Source organism: Curcuma longa, unplaced genomic scaffold (genome assembly GCF_044706935.1).
Source record: "Curcuma longa cultivar G26 ecotype Majalengka, Jawa Barat unplaced genomic scaffold, ITB_CL_G26_1.1 contig_9927, whole genome shotgun sequence".
NCBI classification, from domain to species: domain Eukaryota; kingdom Viridiplantae; phylum Streptophyta; class Magnoliopsida; order Zingiberales; family Zingiberaceae; genus Curcuma; species Curcuma longa.
Window position 1 is genome coordinate 25,482 of NW_027435575.1, and position 24,405 is coordinate 49,886.

General features: G+C 35.3%; 2 protein-coding genes across 2 annotated transcripts; one reads left to right on the forward strand and one right to left on the reverse strand.

Moving 5' to 3' along the window:
• Window positions 1-5,779: 5,779 nt before the first annotated feature.
• Window positions 5,780-13,675, forward strand: LOC141819610 (uncharacterized). Its single transcript, XM_074706855.1, has 12 exons — window positions 5,780-6,292; window positions 6,369-6,423; window positions 6,559-6,658; window positions 6,738-6,861; window positions 6,963-7,046; window positions 7,633-7,683; window positions 7,799-7,920; window positions 8,860-9,439; window positions 10,183-10,294; window positions 10,398-10,444; window positions 11,327-11,470; window positions 13,400-13,675. The coding sequence occupies exons 1-12, from the start codon at window positions 5,780-5,782 to the stop codon at window positions 13,673-13,675; spliced, it is 2,208 nt and encodes a 735-aa protein (XP_074562956.1).
• A 2,096-nt stretch (window positions 13,676-15,771) lies between these two features.
• Window positions 15,772-17,447, reverse strand: LOC141819622 (organic cation/carnitine transporter 3-like). Its single transcript, XM_074706868.1, has one exon. The coding sequence runs from the start codon at window positions 17,349-17,351 to the stop codon at window positions 15,879-15,881; it is 1,473 nt and encodes a 490-aa protein (XP_074562969.1). The 5' UTR covers window positions 17,352-17,447; the 3' UTR covers window positions 15,772-15,878.
• Between the last annotated feature and the right edge of the window lie 6,958 nt (window positions 17,448-24,405).

The following is a 24,405-nucleotide window of genomic DNA, read 5'->3' on the forward strand; positions in this document are numbered from 1 at the left end:
TGGATGATGATGATCGCCACGGTATGACACAACCAAGTAGGCGGTGGATGGGTGTGGCCCACCACTGTCTCTCTCATTATATTATATTTCATGCATTTTTTTCAATCGATCCTTCCTTTTTCTTCCCCCTCTATCTCTCGTCCTCGACTCCCCAACTCAGAATTTTTTTTCTGCTCTCTTTCCTGCATTTCTTCCGTCACTGCTCCTTCTGCCCTTCTCTCTCTCTCCATGACATAATTGGTGTTTCCGGGCCACTCTCTGTCAAGGTCAGGTTAAACCTACGTGTTTCTCCAAAAGCTCAGGTTAGACAAGGCCAGTAGTTATCCGTATAATTAAATCCACTGTCCCTAAGATTCTGCGAGCGAATGCCCAAACCCTACGCTGAACCGCATCAATCGTGCTGGAGAAGCGAAGGAGATCAAGACAGTCATTGGCCCGGATTAGTGGACCTAGTTCCCCGCCTTCCACGGGATCCGACACGGACTGTGATTATTACCCCCCTCGATTTAGACTTTCCAACGACAGCGTGGCTCCCACGTTATGGAATCCATCGTATAAATCACAGCGGCGAGAAGAAATGGCACTGCACCCATCTAGGCGAAACCGACGCTGCACCATCCTCGTCATCCTTCGGGGCCCATGACGTCGGGGAGGGTATTCGGCGGGTGCGTAAAATGATGGAGCAGGATTACCGGATGGCGTGAGAATCCATTGGGGGTTGCATTCGTGTTGAAAATTTCCAACGAAGTCAGAGCCTGTCGCGCGAGGGAAGGTCGGGGCGCGAATCTCGAGAGGGCCCATTCTGCCCGGGAGACGATTGGGGCCCACTGGACGACAGCGACATCGTCGACTCCAACTCAACGACCGAATCGGAGCCGTCCGTGCGCGATGCGAGCTCGGAGTACCCCCGGCGGCCCGCATCTGTGATATGACCGTGAGAAGCCGGCGGGCCCCGCACCCGACGTGACGTCTCGATCACAGCCGTCCGACAGCTCGGCGGGCACCCGAGCCGCCGAACACGGAACAGACATCCGCCCGTCACTCCGCGTCAAAGGCCCGGTCGACTTGCTCATCGCACACCTCCTTAGATTCAGAGGAACCGTTCGCACGTTGTTGACGCCCCCACGGGCATCAGGACACGGTAACTTGCAGCTGAGGTCGTGGGTTCGAAGGTCCCTAGCGGCAGAACTATGCAAATTGCCCTTCGCCCCCGTGTCCGAAGCTGCGGCCATGGAGATCGGAGATGGGCAGCAGTGGTGCAGAGGAGTACAGCAGGGCTATGTTGTCACCAAATGAGCAGAAGGTGATGGCAATCATGGCATGCATGGGAGGGTGAATGGCTCAGGGCTGATACGAGATGACAGGAGAAATGTATATCAATATCTTTGATTGACGATGAACAAGAAATGCGTGCGTGCCTTTGTGATATTCGATATCTTTGCGTCATCTGCGAAAGGAGGGAGGCCTCGTGAATATGGTTTCTGATTTCCAGTCTTGTCATAAATATAATTCCTTGTGGATTTTTGCCACCACCTTTTAATCTTTGATAGTTTGCAGCTTCGAGAAGGGGTTTTAACTAACGATATGAGAATGGCAACAACTTATTTTTCTTTGGTTTAATTAATTCTGAAATTACATATTGTTGATTTATTGTCTTCTGATTTTGGGATAAGTGAAATTGGCTAAAATATTTTAGTTTGGAAGTCAATCGAGAGAGAAAAGCGACGGTTACACATTGGAACTTGGGGAGGGATGGCCGAGATTGAAGTTACCAGCGAACCACAATTTATTGGCACTTCAAACTTCATGCAGTCTCGCTTCAATCATCACTCTGTGCGCCGACTAATTATTAATCAGGATATGACAAAAGAGTGTCGAGAGGGACAAACTCTTCTTTTAAATTAATCATGGACATATGAAAAGATTAATTACAAAAAAAAATCATCGTATTTTACAACAAATAATATATCATCGACTTTTAAATCTAACAACAATTTGCTATACGCTTAAAGGTGCATTTGCAATAAATTTGAGATCAATCTCGACCTCACCACTCAACCTTTGTAAAGGTTTGAATCGGTTTGCCATCACTACCTTTGTAATGCCTTTGTAGGAGACATTATGGGCATTTAATTTTCTAAGTTTATTTTCCTTTGCTATGAGTGCTAGGCGAGTACTATTGCAGCCGGATATGACTTCACCACTCGATCGAAAGATAACTAGATCAACTTGTGTTCTTTTAACTTCTAGCTCTTTCGATGACTTAATCCTTAACTCGATACACACCCGTTGGGAATTCAAGCTTTAGTTGATTCCCTATATGCTAAACTTAATCAAACTTTTATCAAAAACTCTATGTCTAGCTAGCTATATATATTATAATATCAATCAACAGTCTCCACTAAGTGCAATGACTAATATAATTCATGAACTACCTAATCCAAATTAGGGACCAGCCTTTCTCCTCCATGTGACCAACACTGTATGTTCAAAAGCTTTCGCATTTGAGGGGACCTGGCTGCTAATCCCTCGCATTAATTAATTAATCGATTGATTTCGATTGAGTTAACTAAACCGCAGTGAGCATCTTAGGGCTCTTTTTTAGTCACTGACAATATATTCTCTCCTCTGACAATACAGATAACTGTCATTTATTCACTAATATATACCAATCAAATGGTTAATCTCGATTTACTTGCCTTGCCTTTGGACAAGTGTCTCAATTATGTGATTTCTTAATTAACATTAGATGAATATTAGTTTTTTTAAACGCAAATTAAATTATAATGACGCTCAAAGTGTCTTATACATAGAGGTGTCATGTCATTGAAATTTGTAATTTCTTTATTTGATTAATAAAAGTTTATTGTCTCCTTTAATTAATTGTTACTCCTTACGTTTTTCTACTGGTCCTTCCTTCTGTCTTCTTCTCCATCCTTTCTTGCTGTATCAAATTAGACATACCCATGAATTGTGCCCTCCAACTTTTAATTTTTAACTTACGATCGAGTTAATTATATGGACCATATATAACTACCATGATTTTTAGAGAATTTTATTACCTATAATATAATTTAATAACAGGTAAAATCAAATTTGTTAGCATGTAAATATAATTTGATAATATTAACAATATAACTTTGTAATATCTATTATACAATTTAATAAAAACCTCTAACATATCTCAATTACATCTAAGATATAATTTTGTAAGATTTGAAAATAATTAATGGCATTCGAGATATAATTTGGTAGCACTTATAGAACCACTGAGCTAAGATTCATGCATAATCTCACTTTAAAATTACATGTGATTAAAGAGATACATATAATCATGTATGAAATGGTCTTCGCCTTAGTTTTAATCGAAAAGAATGAGATAACATTGGCATGAATGCCATCTATGATTTGTATATAAATCTTAATGTACTATTTTGTGCTCACAATTCTATGATGTTGCCAAATTATATTGTAAATTATATGAACTATCAAATTATATAATAGATACTACAAAATTCTATCCCTGATAATAAGTTGTCATGGATAATTAAATACGATTAAATTATATTATAAGTATTATCAAAATATTTTGTAAGTGCTACTAAATTATATTTTAAAATACTACTGAGTTGTGATACATGTATTGTTAAATTACATACTAAATGCTACTAAAGTATATCATTTGTGCTATTAAATTTTATTACAGACACAATACAATTACTTTTTTAAGATATAAATTTGGATGCTATAAAAATTGTAAGTTATTCGTTGTCAACTTTAATTCTACTTTAAAATTAATATATAAATATACTTTAATGTATACTAAAGAGTAAGCTAAATAAGATCCAAATCTTAAAATGCGATGATTGAGATAATTTGAGTTTCTTAATGGTTATATAATATGTTATTGGCAAGAAAAGCCAAATATAAGAGCATCAAGAATAAGTATGCAAGAGTGACGGACAAACACAGGAGTAGTCAAGTTTTAGTAAATTATAACTTTTGATTTTAGTATCAAATGAGATGCTCTTCGCATCAAATCTAAATTGTTTAAATATCTGTATGCGTTATTAGTAGAACCCGTAATTAACAGATCAATTTTGAGCCCAAGAAAAATTATCTAGTATATTTTCAGAGGCTTCTAATATTTTTATTATCATTTTTAATCATTTTCAATTTTAGGGTTGAAGGATATTTATGTTTTTTGTAAGTTAAGGTTTTGGTCTATTTGAACGTATGTTTAATTATTTTAGATCAGTAAACCCTAAAGATAACAGTTTTTCTTCGTTTGTCGATTTGTCATATCTTATTTTCTCTACAATTCCTCTCTAAATTTTACTTTTAGAATAATTATTATTCTCATTAATCGTCATCAATTGATATATCAAAAATATTTTAAATAATCAAACAAACTTAATTAAAAACTCAATACTATTTAAACAACCTAACAAAGCTCATAAAAAAAACATCTAAGTCAATATTAAACAATTACTTTAATCCATTTTTTAGATATTATATTCCATTTTTCAATTTTTATCACTAATTTCTCTAAATGAATAAAGTATCCTAAATAGAATTTTTGATTCAGAAAAATATACAACTTCCTTTCTAATCCACACTGAGTAAATATAAAACTATCCAAAACACATTTATATATACATATTTAAAAGTCAGCTTTGAAAAAATATTTTACCACTTCACTTCTGCATTTTAGCAAAAAATAAAATTTGTCATCCAATAATTTTACACAATCAATCTCACGATTATATGTGAAATAACTTTACCACTATATTACCACCGTAGGAGTATAATAATATTATCAGTTGTTGTAGTTAATAATATATTAAGTTGTCATGTCATCAACTTATCTAACTCATAATTTGAATCACCACTCCAATCAATTATAGCATTTTAATTTTTAAAATTTATACTAAATAAACCCATTACAAACTCTTATAAAAAATTGTATTAAACTTTTTAGGGCTGTTATAAAATATTAATTAATTAATTAATTGAAAGATAATGTAGATTGCGAGTAGGATAAATTGACAAAATGACTTGTCTATAGAAATAAATGACATGATAAATTTGTTACAGATTCATGAGTATGCAATTATTTTTTATTGGTTTTATGAGTTCACTGACGGTTTCTAAGATATGCGTTTATAATTTACATAGTTAATTTATGCTTATCCACGATCACTGTTAAATGTACAAATTCATAATGGTTTTATGCAAAGTATTCGATTAAAATTGAATCGAATTAATTGAAATTGAAATGAATTAAATTTTTTTTGAATTAATCGAATCGATCAAATTTTTAAATAAAAATCGAATAAATCGAACCGATGAAATATCAATTAATTTGATTTTCGATCGAATTAATCAAAATAATTAATTTTTTTTAAAATTATGAAAAACTTGTATCGATTAATTAGGAAATTATAAATTTATAAATTATAATTTTTTATTTTAATTAATTTGATTTATTAAATTTAAATTGAATAAGAAATTTTAAAAAAAAAATTGAATCGAATTAATTAAATAAAAACAATTAAATTAAAATTTTAAATTTAATCGATTTAATTAAATTTTTATTGTTTTGGCGGCTAGGGCCAATGAATTTAGAATCCTAACTGGCCGCCGCTATATAAATAAATCTTGATTTATTTTCCCGCTCTGCATTTCGATTCTTTCCCTCCACGCCCCACCTTTGCCCTAGTCGATCGTCTTCTCTCCGTTCTCCACCGCTGCGGTTGCATCCCTGAGGTCTTGGCCGATGGAAGAAGGCTTCGAGGGCGATGTCCTCCTACTGGACCAGTCTTCCTCTCCCCTCTCCAAGCACAAGCTTCGGCGCCTCAAGAAAGTATCCCTTTTCGCCCCTCTCAGCCCCCCTACCGATCCTGATCCCACTTTGCTGCCGGAAGTACCCTTGGAGACTCTGGAAACTACTGCGATGCTGGATTTTGGGGAGCCGGTCCTCGAATCAGATGGAATCGGGACGGAGATACTCCCGGAACTGGAGTTCGATCCCTTGTTCCCGGATCTGGATCATCATCAACTGCAGGCAAAAAATACAGATATTGGAAGAGAAGAAGAAGAGTTTTTCCGGGGAGGGGGCAGTGGTTGCGCTGCAGCAGACGAGATAAATGATGGAATCGAGAATGTAAAATCTGCGAAGAAAAAATTGATTTTGGAGGGAGAAGGTGAGGCTACGAAGAAGAAGAATAAAAAGCGAAAATCCAGCGAGAAGCCCAAAGAATCATTGCGGAAGCAGAGAAAACTCGAAAAGGTAGGATAATTAATGTAATCCACACTTCAAATGTATGATACGTGGTTGATTTATTTTTATTTATCGTGATTCTCAGGAGCGACAGGCTCACTTGCTTCAAATTCACGCTGAATCACAACGGTTGCTCCGTGGTGTGCATCACATAACTGATTATTATTAGTTTTCTTTTCCTTTTCCTTTTCCTTTTGGTGTTGTCTCCTAGTTTTGTCCCGTTTCATAACTGCTTTGTCTTCTTATCTGCTTCCACAAACGAAACACCATGGCAGAAACCAGAGATGCTTCCTTCAAGCCTGCTCTGGTTGTCCAGAAGCCCATATCATCTGTTTTAGAGAAGATCAGGCTCAGAAAAATAGAGGTCTTCAAAAAGTGAGCTTCAATTCACAAGCTTTCTCTAAATGTCTCTGTGGCAAGTAAGCTTATTAGCTCAATATGCTGTTGCTGACAGATCTGTTGTTGCCAATCATTCCCAATCTATTGATGACACCACAAATTGCAAGGCTGATACCTACCATGATGGTGAAGCTACAATGCTTGAGAGTAAGAAAGATGACGATGCAGGTTTGGAAGAGGTAGTTCTCACACTTTTGTTAACAAATCATTGTTGATTCAAGGATTCATCATTATTTCAGTTAACTTAAACTGAAGGTTATATGAGTTTGGGATTTTGTAGAATAAAGTTCCACATGCTGAAGAACATCTTAATGCGGAAGGTGGAGGAGTCACAGCTCATGACAGATATGGTCTTTGTAATCAAGTACACTTTTTCTCTTTTGGTAGTCTCAAATTGTTGTATGATCTCAATATCACATCATCAAATTGTTACCAATATGCCACATTCATGCCTGACTTGAGAATTGTACCTGAAGCTATACTTAATAGCGACAACAATATTCATATAGGCAGTGTTGATATGATAATACCAAATGTATTACACTTATGCATTATACTTGCATACCTATGGAATAAATGCAACATACAAAATAATAGAAGTTCTTGTAGGACAAAACATTTTTTGTTCATACAGACAACAATAGCAAACAAATCAACAATCATGACTGCTCGAGCCTTCAAGGTCAACCACAAGGGTTTCATCCGTGATTGAATTCTGTGTGAAGCTATATCACTATTAATATTCATATTTTAATTCATTTTAATTGTGTTAACTAGAGTTGTAATTAATTCTACTTATCTAATTATAAATTTATTGGCCATCTTTGAGCAAAGAAACTTATATATGTCACAAGTAGTACCTTAATTTTGTATGATAAAGCTATGAAAATCTAATTACTTGGTTGACATCAGAAGTTAAATTACCCTGTTTTTCTTAAATGAAAATGTAGGTTTCTAATCTCAACTCTGATGTTGCAAATAATACTCTAGATGCTGATGAGGTTTGCTTTCTTTTTGAAATGTTTAATTAATATTACATCTAGTTACCCATCCTACACTTTTCCAATTTGTCATGAGTATTATAGTTGCTGGCTTACCTTTTTTTTTTTTTAAAAGGAGTTTAATGACTGTAATGAAGCTGAGAAAGACCACCAGATAGTCTATAATACAAAAGAAGCAATAAAAAGCACCTTGTCATTGTTGCCAACTTCATCCTCCGAGCTTGCGCCTTTGGATATGTAAGTGAAATGACTTTTTTTGTTGATTGGCAATCAAGAGAAATTGATATGAAAAAGCTATGTTGAATAATTAATCAACAATAGAACTTGAACTGTGAGGTTCATTCAGCAACTTTTCTACGTGGTTACTTTTTGGATGTGGATAATTGGACAATTGTTTTGTCTGATAGTATATTATTGTGTTTAAATGTTTCTTTTAGTGAAGTGATCTTAAAGTTCATATTCACAGCATTTTGCATGTTAATCAATGAATTTTGCAGCCATTGCCTCTTAAACTGGTATGTTGTAATTATTGTGTTAATTAAATCTGTTATCTCTAAAATGATTGAAATGAAGAAACACAATTCCAATCGTATCAGATAGATTGCATCATCTAGCAACAAGTTATGTTTCTGATTTTTCCCTGTCAATTTGGCACCAAGTTAAAAATGTATCAAATGGGATTGAGTAAATGCTGTCCTTTTTGTATTATCCTAAAATATATTTCGTTTACATTTGCCTGAGATCTCTATATATGTTGAAGAAGAGATGATGATAAGATGAATGCCCAATCAACACTTCTAAGGTTTAACTTTAAACATCATATTATTAGAGGAAGTTACATGCAAAGATTCACTAGACTGAGGCCTTGAATTTCAGATTAGAGCATTATACATGTTAAATGAAAACATTGAATTTGAGATTAAATCTTGCATTACCATTCCCTTTGGTGCATCAATGAACCCTTGATGTAGAAAACTTGCTGATGAAGTTTTTTCACTATTTGATTGAGACAATTTTGCAACTTCTATTGAGAGTTTCTTTATGTTTTCTTGTTTTTTTTTTTATTTTCTGTTGATGACATCTTTTGTTTTATAGAACTTCTAAGATATCTAATACTTCACATTAGTTTTTTTAGCAAGTTTCACGTGCTCATAATCTGTAGAAATTGCTTGACAGTGTTGGTCCTTCTGCTTCAAAATCATTAGAAGGTGATGAAACTGTCAGCCTCCAACCTCACAAGGCTTTTAGTGTGGACTCCTATTCTGACAGTGCACATGCCAAGGCCTTTCTTGATGATGAGGCTGAAGAAGAAGATGATAGTGACCATGATTTGATGAGGTTTCAAGAGAATGAAGAAGATGATGAAAGTGATGATAACGAAGAGCTAACTGATATGATTGCAACTGGCTTTGAAGAAGCACCAATTGATTGTGAAAGGCGCAATCAACTTCATCAGAAGTGGCTTGAGCAACAAGATACAACAGCAACAGACAATGTCATTCAGAGATTAAGATTTGGTAATAAACATAAAGAGCCAACTTTACTTCATGAAGAAGAAGCCAGTTTAGAACTTAGTGAAGAGTCTGAAGATGAAGAACCTTCAGATCTACATCCAACTAATTCCATTCATAAAAGCACAAAAATGGCTAAACAAATGATGGCAAAAATGTTTACTGAAGATCATGATGCTTATTTACCATCAGATGATGAAGAGTTAGAGCAAAGTTTTATTCGTCAACGTCTAATAGCACAGAATGTAATTTTCTAACAATTTCCCATATCTTAAATTCTACCATCTGATAACAGTTAAATCAAGATAGCTTAGCTTTTGGAGAAGCTTTTATAAGTTTTGTTATTAAGTCTCATATCTTATGGATATTTAACTAGACTTAATTTATCTAGTACATTGGTATTATTTTCCCCTAAACTCCTATGATTCTTACATGGATTTGTTTCCATATTCATGTTTAGTGTTCAGGTATTTATTGACTCCTACATGGGTATGCCCACACCTTATTTTACATAAGTTTCTGCACATGATCAGTTGGAGTCAGAGTGTTGGTGTAAAAGAGTTGAATGTCCAACATAGGTATGGTGGGTTAGATGAAGAGTCTCAGTAACATAGCTGGTCAACCATGTTTGCTTTACCCCTTTTACGGCACATTAATTCCTTGTAAGATGAAAGTCTTATCCTAGGGCCTTATTCTTTTTAGGAAAAATCATATTTAGTGCTTGCTGTCATGTTTATGGCACATATGTAGTGAGAGCTTTATTACCTGGTTTTCTAAACATATGGCATGAGGCTTCTGTTCCTGACTATCAGAAATAAAGTTGATCAAGCCTACATATGTCTTGCCCACATATGCTGCAAAACAATTAATGGATAATTGAATGTCTTGACTTTATTATTTCATTAATTTTGTTCTTAAAATTCCTAGTGGAGTCGCTATTAGCATGCTGCAAATTATTTATTAATAAGAAAACTTCCAACATGAACAGAAGGAACCTGCACTTGATTCCCTCATAGATGTTGAGCATTCCAGAGAGATTTTTGGTCTTATCAAGAACATGAATGCTGCTCCTGAAACAAAAAAAAGAGCAAAACCAACATGTATGTATAGAAATTACCTTTTTGGCTTTTGTATTCAGAGTTTTTATGTGATTACTTTTATGCACCAATTTTGTTTTTTTAATGCTTTCACTCGCGCTTGCAGCTCACTTTGGTTTGCTTCTGACAGAAAGCAGCAACAGTTCTTCCAAGGTGCGATGTGATTATTTTGCAGTAGATCTTGAGCTTTTGATAGTCATATTTGTGTCATGACTCTTTGGTAAACTGTAGGCAAATTAAGCTTTTGTTCACAAATAATTTCAAGTTCGCTAGCACCCATTGTCAGTTTCCTATACGTTCAAAAGTATAAAAGGTCAATTTTAAGGAATAACACTGACACTTGATTGTAAGATTTGCTAAATTTGAAGGTCTGCTATTGATTATCCATCATGCTGCATTGTTAGCATAATGCGAACTTAAACTTTGGGTAACAACAAAAATAAGCTTAGTCTCAACTTTGAGGTTTGCTTGGAAGATCTATTTTGCAATTGAAATCTATGTTAGGCTTAAGGTTATACCTTTGGTAATTACAACAACAATAACAACCAAGCCTTATCCCATTAGGTGGGGTCGGCTATACCTCTGGTAATTATCATATCTTTAAATCACTTCCTTTTTCTATCTCTTCCACTTATGTATAGAAGTCTAATCAATTCAATTTGCGTAGTTATAGAACCTATTAATTGTCTTTGAACATATCAATACTATTTTAACATAATTTTCCCAAACCTTAACTTATAATGCTGTAAATTTTTGTAATTTAAAAGAACTTTGTTTTACACATCAGGGACCACACTTGACATACCATATTCAGGAAATTAGGAGAATTAGCAAGTGGTATTCACATATTCAGCATCTTTTGGCCATGCATGTAGGATTTTATAATTTCATTCAAGTTATCATTATCCTATCAGATCTAGTGTTAATTTTGCTAGCACATGAGTGATAAATGCTAACCCTAGTTGATTTGCTAAATCTACAAGTCCGATTTTCTTTGCAATATGCTAATTTCGGTCAGTGGTTTTTATCATGCAGTCTTCTTTTCTTGGTCGAAGTACAAATTCTTCAATGCAATATTCACATAAGCAAAGTTTGTCTATTGCCCGGGCATTCATTTTTGGTCGTGATGACAGTAATAGCCGGAGTAGTCTTCCAGCGCCCGAAAACTTTCAAGAAGAGGTATGCTAATTTTTCTTCTTCTTTCTGCTCAGAGAAACAACATATGGTTGCAGCTTGTGCACATATTGGAATCTGAGACGTGATTCATGATCTAAATATGTAGATCATCTGGATGGCTAAATTCCTTATGAACTTCAATTTTACATAATTGCAATGGCTCAAAATTTAGTAACTGGAAACTGGTTGAATTTTCTTTAATTTTAGGGGAGTTGCTTGTGAGGATTTCTTTTTGTGGTAAGTTGCCTGTTAATATGCAGATGGACAATCAATCTTGGTACATTTTATGAGACATCCTTAATTTCTCTGCTTTACGAGTCCTTTTTTTATATCTCTGTAAAACTTTGGTGCATTTCATTGGAACACAAGAAAGTTGTCAGTGAAGACTATTGGAATCATAGTGTCAGTACAACTTTGAAGTTCATATAAGAACTCAAAAGATCGGTTTGTTTATCAATGTTTTCAAGCATTAATAAAATTCATAGACAAACAAATGATGCAATTTGCAGAACTTGGCAGTACAAAACAATTGTCTTTAAGAAATCCAATTAGTTGCAAAATTTACCTATGTTATAGAGTTAGAAAGAATACAGGAGGTGTTGCTTTCCTTTATTGTTAAAGCCTGCGAATGACAATTGCACAAGATACAGATGTGTGAATGATATTTGTAGCTGTGTTGTTTAGTTGCTTGCAAATGAAATTATGATCTGAGATCATAATTGTTTAAATGATTACAAATCCAGGTGTATTATTAATAGTTGAAGTACATGAGACAGTCATTTTTATATGAGACCTTCAGATATCTGATATTGGACATGTTTGTCTTTTCATAGTTACTTTTAAAATAAATTTTGCATGTCAATGAATCACTTATTTTAAGATAAGTAAAAAGGGTTTACAATTTTTTTCATTAGTTATTTTGTATCTTGATAACAATAAAAATCAAAAGCAAATTTTCATTATTACGTGATTGTTAATTTTTATAATTCATTCAGTAAAGATAACCGTGATAATGCCTCACATTGATAATGTAGTTTACATAAACTTATTTAGGACTTTATGTATAATATATTATTTTTCAATTTGCAAAAAGATATTGACATTAGATGAAATCTATGATCCTCTATTTTATTTTCCTTTTTCTTTCTATATTTTTAATGTATTTTGTGTTACTTCCAAGTAGCTAATGTGATTTGCAATCTTTACATGTGGCAATACCATTTGTAGCTTTTTAGGCACTGCAAATCCATTTATAGCCAAATACTTGAATGCATGATATTGATTTGTTGTAAATGCTTTTTACAACTTTTTTAAAGACAATAAACAATCATTTAATGTAACCAAAGCTTTGCCTAATTATTCCCTTTAGTATTTCTTGTCAGTTGAATATGCAGTCTCATGACTTATGTTTCAAAGAAACGATGCTAAGTTTCTAACCTCTAATCTTGTCATTTCTGGAATTAAAATATCTCAGTTGAAAATTTTAAAATGTGTAGTTTCTGAAAGGAATCTGTTGGCAGTGGAATGGAAGTTTCTGAATCCCATTGCGTATGGACAGGATGACACTATATGATGCTAAGGGAAAAAGGGGAAATGATGCATATGATTACTTAAAGATTTACCACTAGGATTGATCTGGTTTACAAATCTTACAATGGGATGTCGGTGACTCACCATTAGACTTGCTTAGCCATGCCCATGCACAATAGGAATCTTATATCATTTCTCTTAAAGAGTACATATATAGTTGATATCTTGCATTAGCTGGTCAAATGAAGTGTGTAAATCATGCATCAAAATATTGTTTGTTTTGGGATCAATCTCAACTCTTTTTTTTTCAACTGAACCAAATTTGTGGTCTGAAACTATGATATGGTATACAAAATTTGCAGTATGCAAACTAACATTCTGGTCTGTGATTGTACTCTGCAGAATCAGCTGGAGAATAAGAATAAGAAACCTTCTGCAAAGTTCAGTGGCCCGCAAATGAAATCAAATGCCTCTAAAGCAAAGACTGAATCTAACACCAATTCAAGTTCTTTGTTTGAAATCCTGCAACAGTCAACTATGAACTTCGACAAACAATTGGAGAGCAAGATGAAGGGCAACAATACAACCGAAACCAAAGCGGCCCACCCATTTTCAGCTTTTAAAATTCAGAGGAAGTTCTCTAAAGTCACACAGGAAATTCATAGATCCCAAGGATGAAGTGACCTTGTTTAGTCTATCAGTCAAGTCACCCTATTGTATTTGCATGAATGTGATCTGAAGCCGTTTCAGTCTTTATAATGCATAGGCTGCTTGATAAGAGTCTCCCGTACAATGACCGGCAATTTCTTTTACCAAAGAAAAGGTACATAAAGAAAATATACACTGGAGTTTCGGGGACTCTGAATTGGCACCGCAGAAGGGGCATTCTTGGATTTGCTCATTTGTTTATTGTGTTGACTGTGACTAGTTCGACCTTGTTCCCGGCTGTGTTTGGTGGAATGCATTTAATATCGGGTGTGTTTTCTAATTGGAGGCATTTCAAATTTTGGGTAAAACAAATCATCTGAATAATTGGTACTATCTTGAATGATCGCAGTTTGGCTAAGTTAATAGTACGTTTTTCTCATGCTTGTGAAACTATTTATTGGATCAGAATTCCCTTAGTCAAATTTTCACTTTGCCATGCAACGAGTTGAAAGGAGTCCATGACTGCTGGAGTTTGAGATTTCGTTAAGCAAGCGAGTTCAAGGAAGACAATTTCCTGGGGTCTACTATCTTCAGCATCAATAGGAATCAAGGAAGTGCGGTTCTATAAATCTATGTGCAATCACTCTTGGAGACGATGAGCCTGGTCGACATGAAACACGTGTACCAATTGCGCTGGATTATCATCATCCAGCGCATAAAGTTGTCCTAGAGTAGATTATTATAATCTCCTATCCAATTTGCTCCTACCCTCTCCTTTCATTTGATCTAGCTAGTTCCTTCAAATGTATTTGATTATTTTCCAACCTACCTCACAACATTTTATGAGTAAATAACTTATCGTAATCCATCTAATAAATACAATTTACAAGTACTAAAAATTAAATATTTAGCTTAATTTCCAAAGATACTCCATATGGTACTTGATAGCTTTTTTTCTCTTAAGGTTTAGTTGATATTAAAAAATTTTGTGAAGCCATTCTCTTCCTTCACGTGTGAGGTATTTATATAATAATTAAAAAATAAAATGAATATTTTAGGTAAAGAATATTTTAATAGCAAAATTAAACTCCAGACATGAAATCTTCAAAAGTTTTTTTCCAATGACGTAGTACAGTAGACTCATGTTCATATTGATATAATAGTCAAGATCGATTTTAGAAGGTGATGATCTGAAATCGATTTTGTCATACGTCTAATACCTATGTATCTAAATGAACTTTCCTTACATCTATGAAACTGACTCTAAAAAGACGATTGAGATAACGAATCTATTTTTTTTTTAAAAAAAAATCTTCATTTTGATTAAGGAACTTTGAATAGATACTCATGGAAAAAGAATAGATGTCTTTTTTATTTGCATTCATTATTTTTTTTCTTCAGATTTTTAATGCTTCTTCAGTAAACAAATTCAATCACGATTTACAATTCAAATCTAGTTTTTTAATGAATTATCTGTTTGAAAATTTTATTTCTATTCATTCAGTAAACATAAACTATATAAAATCAAACAAACTTCTTCATAAAATGTCTCATAAATCCTGTTATGAATTAACTGGCCAACCAATACACTTCTTCCTATGCTGGTAACGCATTGTCCATTCTCACATAATTACGAAGCCACTTTTTAGCTTTATCTGATCTGATCCAATACACTATTTTGTCAGCCTCTACTGACAATGAATTGTTCAGTCTCACGCAATCCGCGCCTCCTGGACGATGCACGTTAATACACTTTAATCATTATAGAAAATGTTTTTATTTCAATATCCATAAGATAATTAAATTATAAATATCTTTGTTCATATCCATAAGATGCACGTTAAAATTAATTAACCATAATATGATATAGTTATTTATTTATAGTATGGGTTATTTTGATAATGACATATACCTTTATTTTAGTTATCGTCATTATATTCGTTTCAATAGATACTTTTTTTTACCAGTAGTTTATTTAGTCATATTAAAGATTTTAATCTATTTTTTAATGAATAACATTTTAGAATTACTTAGAATAATTAATGTATAAATGTATATTAATCCCGTGCGTCAGGTATGCAGTTCCAATCTTGCAATAGTAAAGTTGCTGGAGAGTGGGCTTTGACAAAATTAAAATACTTCTTTATTTTAAATAATTAGTACAGAATGTCCAGGCCACGCACGATTAAATGCTACGTCGATCCAAATATTAAATTGCAACTGTATTTGCGATTTATTTTCTGCAATCTTCTTCTTCTTCCTCCTCCTCCTCCATGGTGTCACGGATGCTTCTTCCCCTCGTCTCCGGCAAACAAACAGTCGCCAGCCCACAGAACGCAATCACCAACCCGAACACGCCGAACGACACGAAGCTCCACCTCCTCCCCACCGCCACCAGCATCGGCGCGATCGCACCGCCGAGGACGATCGCCAGCCTTATCAACGACATCGCCGACCCCCTCACGCACGTTGGGAACAGCTCCACGCAGTAGATCAGCATCACGTCGAACGCCGTGCACACGCTGAAGAAGGAAGCCACCTCCGCGGCCGTCCGCCACGCCTTCGTCCCCAAGAACACGCACGCGATGTTCAACGCCCCGCACGCCGCCGTGAACCCTAGCACCGACAGCCTCCGGTCGGTTACTCCGACGATGAACAAAGCGGCCAGAGCGGAGGGCACCTCCGCCAACGCGTTGAGCGCGGTGCTGAGATAGATGTCCGTCCCCAAGTTGCCGGCGTTCAGCGGCATGCCGGTGTACACCATGCCGATGCCGAAGCTGGCGATCATCGATGCGATCAGCCGCTGGGAGGCCCATTTTCTATTCCAAATGATTTTGATCGTCGAGAAGTTTGAGCTGCTCTTGCTCGCAGCGGCATCGATTTTGTTGGCGCCCTGAACCGAGAGCCATCGCGGGGATTCTTTGATGAAGAAGCAGAGTAAAACAGAGTAGCACGCGCAAGGAACAGAGGTCCACAAGTAGAGTGTCCTCCAAGATGACCCGAGGTTGACGTAGGCGATCGCCGGCAAAGACAGGAATCCCAAAGTGAAAAACAAGAAGCCGACGATGCTAACCTTGTCGCGCCACCGACCGGATACGGTCTCCGAAATGAGGACTAGCGCGGTGCTTGAGACGGTGGACCTGCCACAGCCGCAGAGGAATCTGAGCGCAGAATAGGTCCACACGTCGGGAGCGAGCGCGGTGAGGACGCCGGCGAGTGACATAGTCAGGCAGGAGAGTAAAAGCATATTCTTGCGGCCGAGCGCAGAGTCAGAGAGCGTGGCGAGGAGGATGCCCCCGGCAAGGCTTCCGGCGAAGAAGGCCGAGGCGGGAAGGCCCACGACGGTCGGACTCGCGCACTCGAGGGCCCATTCGGAGATCACCGATGCGTGCGCTGGGAAGTCCCAGGCCCACGACCCGGGAGGGAGGCCGCACGGGGTGGACGCAGATAAGCAGGAGGAGGCACCGCTGCTATCCCCGCTGGTGCAGTGCCATGCAGGGTCGGCATCGGTGAAGATGTTGACGAAGGTTAGCTGCGCGTCGAAGGTCCACGCGAGGGAGACGAAGAGCAAGTTGATGAGCTGGGATAGGAGGTTGTCGCTGCTGCCATCGAGGTGATCAGAGGAGAAAGACAAAGGTGGCTCTTTTAGATCTCCGTTATGGATCTCGTCGGAGTTGATGGGAAGAAGCGGTTCGGTGTTGACCATAGCGTTTCACGATGGGGGAGGTAGCGCAGGATGAGCACGAAAGTTGGTATGAAGCCAAATTAATAAATAGGCCAAAAATATCTAATTTTAAGAATTATTTTAGATTACAAAAAAAATATGGCATTGGAAGATTTTTTTCATTTTCATGGTTTGTGTACACGAGATAATTATTATGTCCGGTTTATAGTGGTCAATTATAATTTTTTGATATACTTTTTCATAGATGATCATAAAACTAATCGTAAGAGATTGTTAAATGATAAATTTCACCTTTTACTCAAGTGTATAAGATAACTGTTCTTAAATTTAACAACGTGCGTATCACAAGGATTCCGTCCAAATTTAATATGTACCTGTCAATAGTCTCAGAGAATTTTACTTTAATCCTCTATTTACCATTGGGGTTGGATAGAAAATGGAAAAGGTTGAAAAGTGGGAAAAAATATCAATTATGAAAAAGGTGTTGAACAATCTTACTCATTTAAGTTTATTATCGAAGATAAATAAAAAATTGCTAGATTAAAAATTACTTAAATTTATATTTTAGACGTATTTGGCATGTCAAAATGAGTTTAATTTGCTACCGAGCTAGGTTAGATAGGTCGAGTTGCCAGAGAAGGCCAAGTTGATAGGGAAGGTCGAGCTGTTAGAAAGACTGAGCTGTCAGAAAGGTTGAGCTGTTAGGAAGACTCAGGGGAAGTCAAACTACTAGGAAAGTTGAGTTGTTAGGGAAACTTGAGTTGTCTAAGAAGGCCAAGCTATCAGGGAAGGTGAGTTGCTTAGAAAGGTCAAGCTATCTAGAAAGGTCGAACTGTTAAATTGGAGGAGTTGTTTGATAGAGAAGGCTCAACTGTCTAGTATGACCATGTTGTCAAGAAGGCCAAGTTGTTAAAAAAGACCAAGCTGATAAGAAGGTTGAGCTATCAAGAAGGTCAAGTTACTAAGAAAATTGAGTTGTCAAGGAAAATCAAGCTACCTAGGAAGATTGAATTGGTTAAAAAGGTCAAGCTACCTAGGAAGGTTGAACTGCTAAGTTAAATGAGCTGTTGAGTTGTCGAGTGGAAGCCAAGTAGGGAGCTTCTGAACTGTCGAGCAAGGAGGCTGTGCAAGAAAAATAGTCTAAGTGATAAAATATTAATTGGTTTGTTTAAATAATTTTTGCTACGACCAATGTGAGCATGCACAAGTCAAACTTATACATGAGTCAATTAAATTTAGTGTAATCAAGTTACATTCCTCTCCCTTTGCTAGGGCACACATGAGAGAGTGTCTGTTCACAACATTAAAAGTTATGATTCAATATAGCTGGCGAGGAGGCATTATGAATGCAATTGGAGATGAGGAGTGTGGAGGTGCAAGCAAGGTGAAACATGCAGTGGTAGACAATATGTTTTTTGTGTTTTGTTTTTTTTTGACTTTTTACCAAAAGAGCCACCTAAAGTTGTGTAATGTCCAAAAGGACGCACCCACAGTTTGACATTTTCCAAAAAATATATTTATTTCCGATTATATCCCTCTTACCTTTCAGTCTAAAATTAAATAAAAATTAATTTTTTATTTAAACCGAATCAAACTGAATTAAATAAAAAAATACATATTTAAATATTTTATTAAAGAGAATCATACAAAAGGGATGACCTTGAAAAGCTCCGTTCGTATGCAACTGTGGAAGTAATTGTGTTAATTATTACCTTCTATGTTGATAAATCCTTCTGTCGTGGGGCTATTTTCCGAATTACCCCTGAAGATTAAAGAATTCTTAGATCTATCATGACGCAGAAGTGATTCAAATCGTTTTGACGTGGTCCTTTCGGGTCCTAATGTAAATCCGCCCTTGATCATCTCATAAATTTATTCATATTTTTTTAAAAATTTTAATAAAATTTAAAAAAAATACAAAAGAAAATTTAAAAAATATATAAAATTAAAGAAACGGTAATAAAAAAATATTTTTATTAATTTATTTTTAATAGCTAATTACAAGAGAAAAAATAAAATTAAATTAAAAAAAGAGATACAAATTAAATAATTAAAAATAAATAATTTATTTTGGTGTGGTTTTGATTAAATCATCATCACTTTGGTGTTGATTTCTTCAACCAACACTACTATGATTCTATTTGAATAACAACACTATACATATTCTGATCTTTGAAAATAATCTTCACCACCATAATTATGTTCTTTGAATAACATCACCAAAGTAATATTTGATCTTTGAAAACTAGCATTACCATTTTGTGATATCAACAAAGCATAGTGGTACTAATCTTCAAATAACACCACCACAATAGTGTTGGTCTTTAGAAATCAACACCAATCTATTGTGATATCAATAGAACACCATGATTTTATTCTTTGAATAATAACACCATAGTGATTCTGTGATATCAACATTATATTATGGTGTTGTTCTTCGGATACAACACCATAGTGGTCCCGATTCTTGGAAATCACCACTTCTTTGTAACATCAATGAAATACTATATGTCACTTCAAATCAATAGAATTGACATAGACCCATAAGTTCTTATAGGGGTCTCAGGATCAAGATTGGACACGATAAATACCTTTCTTATATGATCCTTTGCCAGTACATGTTAATTTTTCAGAAATCCAAATCACTTAGGTTCATCAATGATTTTGATTAAAATCTATTGATGGATCTAGCAAATTCTAATTGGACCCCATCCAAGCTTGATAGATTTCTGCAGTGTTATGGAGTCCAAATGTGCCCTGAGTTATCAACTTGAAGGCATTTCTAATAGTACTCAAAAGATTTTTAAAGTTTCACTTTTGAGACAACTGACATAGACTAATAATTTCTTATAGAAGTTTTAAAATTAGAATTCCACACCATAAATACCTTCCATACTTTGTCCTCTTCCAGTACATCTCCATATATATTTCAAAAATCCAAATCCCTTAAATCTATTAATGAGTTTCGATCAAAATTCATTGATACACCTAGTAAATTCTGATTGTACCCATTCTAAATCTGGTAGATTTCTATAATGTCCCAGAGTCAAAATGTACCGGCCTTAAGTTATCAACTTGAAGACATTCTCAACAGTGCTTAAAAGCTTTTTAAAGTTTCAGACTTTGAGTTGACTAGCATAAACTCTTAAGTTCTTTTAGGGGTCTCAGAACCACGATTCCATACCATAAATACCTTCCCTGCATTATCCTATTCCAGTTTATGTTAATTTTTTAGATATTTAAATCCCCCAAGTCCATCGATGGATTTCAATCAAAATACATTGATGGACCTAACTAATTCTGATTTGACTCATTCCAAGTCCAGTAGATTTTTGTAGTGCTCTAGAGTCCAAATATGCCATGAGTTATCAGTTTGAAGGTATTCCAGTAGTGCTCAAAAAGTTTTAAAAAATTCAAACTTTGAGACAATTGACATAGACCCATAAGTTCTTGTAAGGGTCTTAGAACCAGGATTCCACACCATAAATACCTTTCCTATACTACCCTCTTTCAGTACATGCTAATTTTTTTAAAAATCTAAATCCTCTAAGTCTGTTAATAGATTTCAGTGAAAATCAATTAATGGATTTAGCAAGTTCTGATTGGACTAATTTCAAATTCAATAGGTTTTTTCAGTGCTTAAGTGTCCAAATGTGCCTTGAATTATTTGAAAGTATTTCTAGCACTTAAAAGGTTTTTAAAATTTTAGACTTTGATTTTCATATTCGAATAACATAGTGGTGTTGATTTTGAAAACTAATGCCACTATTTTGTAAAACATTGGTTCTGATATTCGAATAATAACATCATAGTGGTGCTGATCCTTAAAAATCAGCTCCACCGTTTGCAAAATCAACATATTTCATTGGTTTTGATCTTCGAATAATAATATCACAGTAGTGTTGATTCTCGTAAACTATCATCATGTTCATGTTGGTTGTAAGAAATCAACACTAGGTGGTGATAATTTAATTAAAACAACACCAAAGTAATTTATTTATTTATTATTTTTTAAAAAAAATTTATTTCATATTTTCTTTTGTAATTAGATATTTAAAAAGATAAATAATAATAATTTTTATTTTTTTTACTTTTATTAACGTTTTTTAAATTTTATATTTTTATTAACTTTCTTTTATACTTTTAAAATCATTAATTTTTATTAAAGTTTTAAAATAAAAAGTAGATAAATTTAGAAGACGATTGGGAGTTTAATGACTTAATTATATATATAATTATATATATATATATATATATATATATATATATATATATATATATATATATATATATATATATATATATATATATATATATATTTATTTATTTATTTATTTAAGATCGTCAATGACTTCTATGATGAAATAATTAAGTTTTTGATTTGGTTCGGATTCGATTTAGATAAAGAAAATCAAATTTTTAAAATTTAAGATCAAAAGACGGGAGAGATATATTCGAAAACAAATACGCCCTTTAGAAAATATCAAACTATGGTGCGTACTTTAGGTTAAACACGAAACTGTAAGTGCGCCATTTAATGAACTACAGAATCGTTTTTTGAAGGAATTAATTTCATATAAAAATAATGAAAGAATTGAGATATTTGTTTTATGGATATTGTGCAGAGCATGCATGAGGAACAAGGATGAAGTGCCTTATTCAACTGGTAAGTACGAAGATATGTATTATCTGAGGTTTCGAGTTTGAATCCTTTTAGTAATATGTATTTGTTGACTGAGGTGCTGTGCGATTCAAATCTTAGCAACATGTATTTGTTGGCTGAGGTGCTGTTTCGGCAGTGAACTCTTATTAATATAGTGGTACCGTACCTCTAAAAAAATTTTTAGGGGGTTTTCTGATATGTGACCGTTTCGGTGGTAGGGTCGATCCCTATAAAAAATTTATCTACTACAGTTTTATTTATTCCCGGGGCATAACTAAGTTGATTACGACACAGCAGAGTTGTAGAAGAGGGTAAAGTTTCGAATTACCCTCCTACATGATCAACTTTAATTTCTCGATTTATCTCTTCACAGATGATGATGAGACCGTTAAAGTGATAGAGACAGATCCCACTTTTTGTAAAGAATAATGATAAAGAGCATGAAAAGCTAGCATGAAAAGTTAGCATGAAAAACACAATGGGTTGGGTTCCACTTGCATGCAAGGGGGTCCACTTCTATATTTGTGTCTTTCATGCTAACTTTTATGCTAGCTTTTCATGTTCTCTATCATTACAAAAGTAAAAGAAAAGGACTGTAACTCTTTTTTTCGATCACCTTCACGCCGGAGTCGCTTCGACGACAAGGAAGCCTAACAAAGGAGTTGATTTGAAAAAGTAGCTGGTCCATGCATACAGTTAATCGGTACTCTTCTTCTGCATACAGTTAATCGGTACCCTACACTTGTTTTGATGGGGTTCACAATGGTGAAATTATTAATGGACCCATTCACTCATCCTAATCTCTCTTGATATAGACAGGTGGAGACAGATTTCTCCCTCCAATCTCCACTCGATTAGAGCATCCGCAATGTGCTGTTAATCGCGTGTTAATAGCGGACGTGGAGGAGCGAGGAAAGGACGTGGAAGAACGAGGAAGGAGTGAGGTATTTAACGCGTTCAGAGTTCTGAACACGTTAATCGGTGATAGTGGTGGACCATGTATTTTTTTTTAATTTTTTTTTCACAATCAGGTGGTGGTAGTCGATCAAGTGATCGATCACCATGTGTGGTAGTCGATCACCTGATCGACTACCACGTGGCAGTGGAGCCCATGACGTTATAACGCTACGTACGTTGCGGATGTTCTTAATGGTCTGAAGCCCCCTCCCTTTTGCCCATTCCCGACGCCCCTGCACTCCACACTCTCTACTCTACGTTCTCCTTCTCTCGCAACTGGTAATGTAAATGTTTATGAACTTTAGGGGTATTTTGAAAAGAAAAAAAATTTCTCTGCTTTTGGTGAACTATTTAAGAGGCTACCAACCAACTCGAGCGATTTGGGTCCAGCGTTCCGACTCCATGACAGCATTCTGTTGAGTGTCCGTGTCAGTATCAGTGTCAGTGTCAATGTCAGTGCCAGTGGAAAGAGAAAACGGAATCAATAATGGACATCTCTTTCATCGATCCATCCCGATCCAGCGTTAATTAGACCCCTCTTACTTTTTAACCAAAATATCTAACATTCATAATTTTTATTAACAAAGAATCAACCAACTCGTTCGATGAAGACTAGAATATAATTAGATCTGAAGGCAAAAAAAAAAAAAAAAAAAAAAAATCTTTGAAGGACCTTGTAGTGCTTGGAAATCCAATTCGATCGACTTTATTCGATTCGAATGATATAGCCACAGACAGACTATTGAATCGATCCTGTGGTGGACCTGCAAGAAAGAGGCATGTTTTTATTCCCCCTTGACAAGAAATGGCATCCCATCGTGGTTCGACATCGCGTGTTTTGGAAGGTAATCGATCGATCACCCTTCCAGACTCGTGACGTGACGGGACTGGTGTGCGGGAGCTTTACATGCGCGGCACAAAAGAGCCCATGGCACCGGGAGCCCTCCTCCCTTGTCTTTTATCCAGGGACACAGAAGCTTCTCTTTTCAAGGGGTCACGGTGTCCCATCGTGTAATCAATCATAAAAATAAAATTTAAATACAAATTGGCTGTCGATCGTCAAAGTTTTATATGACTGATTCAAAAGTTAAATCGATGGATCAATTAGTGTGAAATCATACGTGAACTTAAATATTAACTCGCCGCTGAAAATACTGACTTACAGTAAATTCACGTAGACAAATCTTGTCTTGGAGTAGAGTTATTATCTTAGGGCATTAACTACTAAAGCAATGCAAATTAAATGATTAGATTGTAAATTTATTCATAAATTATGACATTCTACACTTTAATTTGATTTTTTAAAACCTGTCTTATCAGTCAGTTTTGTAAAAATCGACTGGTCAGACTGACATTACAACTCAGGTTCCGGTCTGATTTTAATAACCATCAGTCGTCAGTGTAATGGTTTCGAAGAGATTTAGTTCCCACTGTTCATTTGTTCCTTCTAAATTA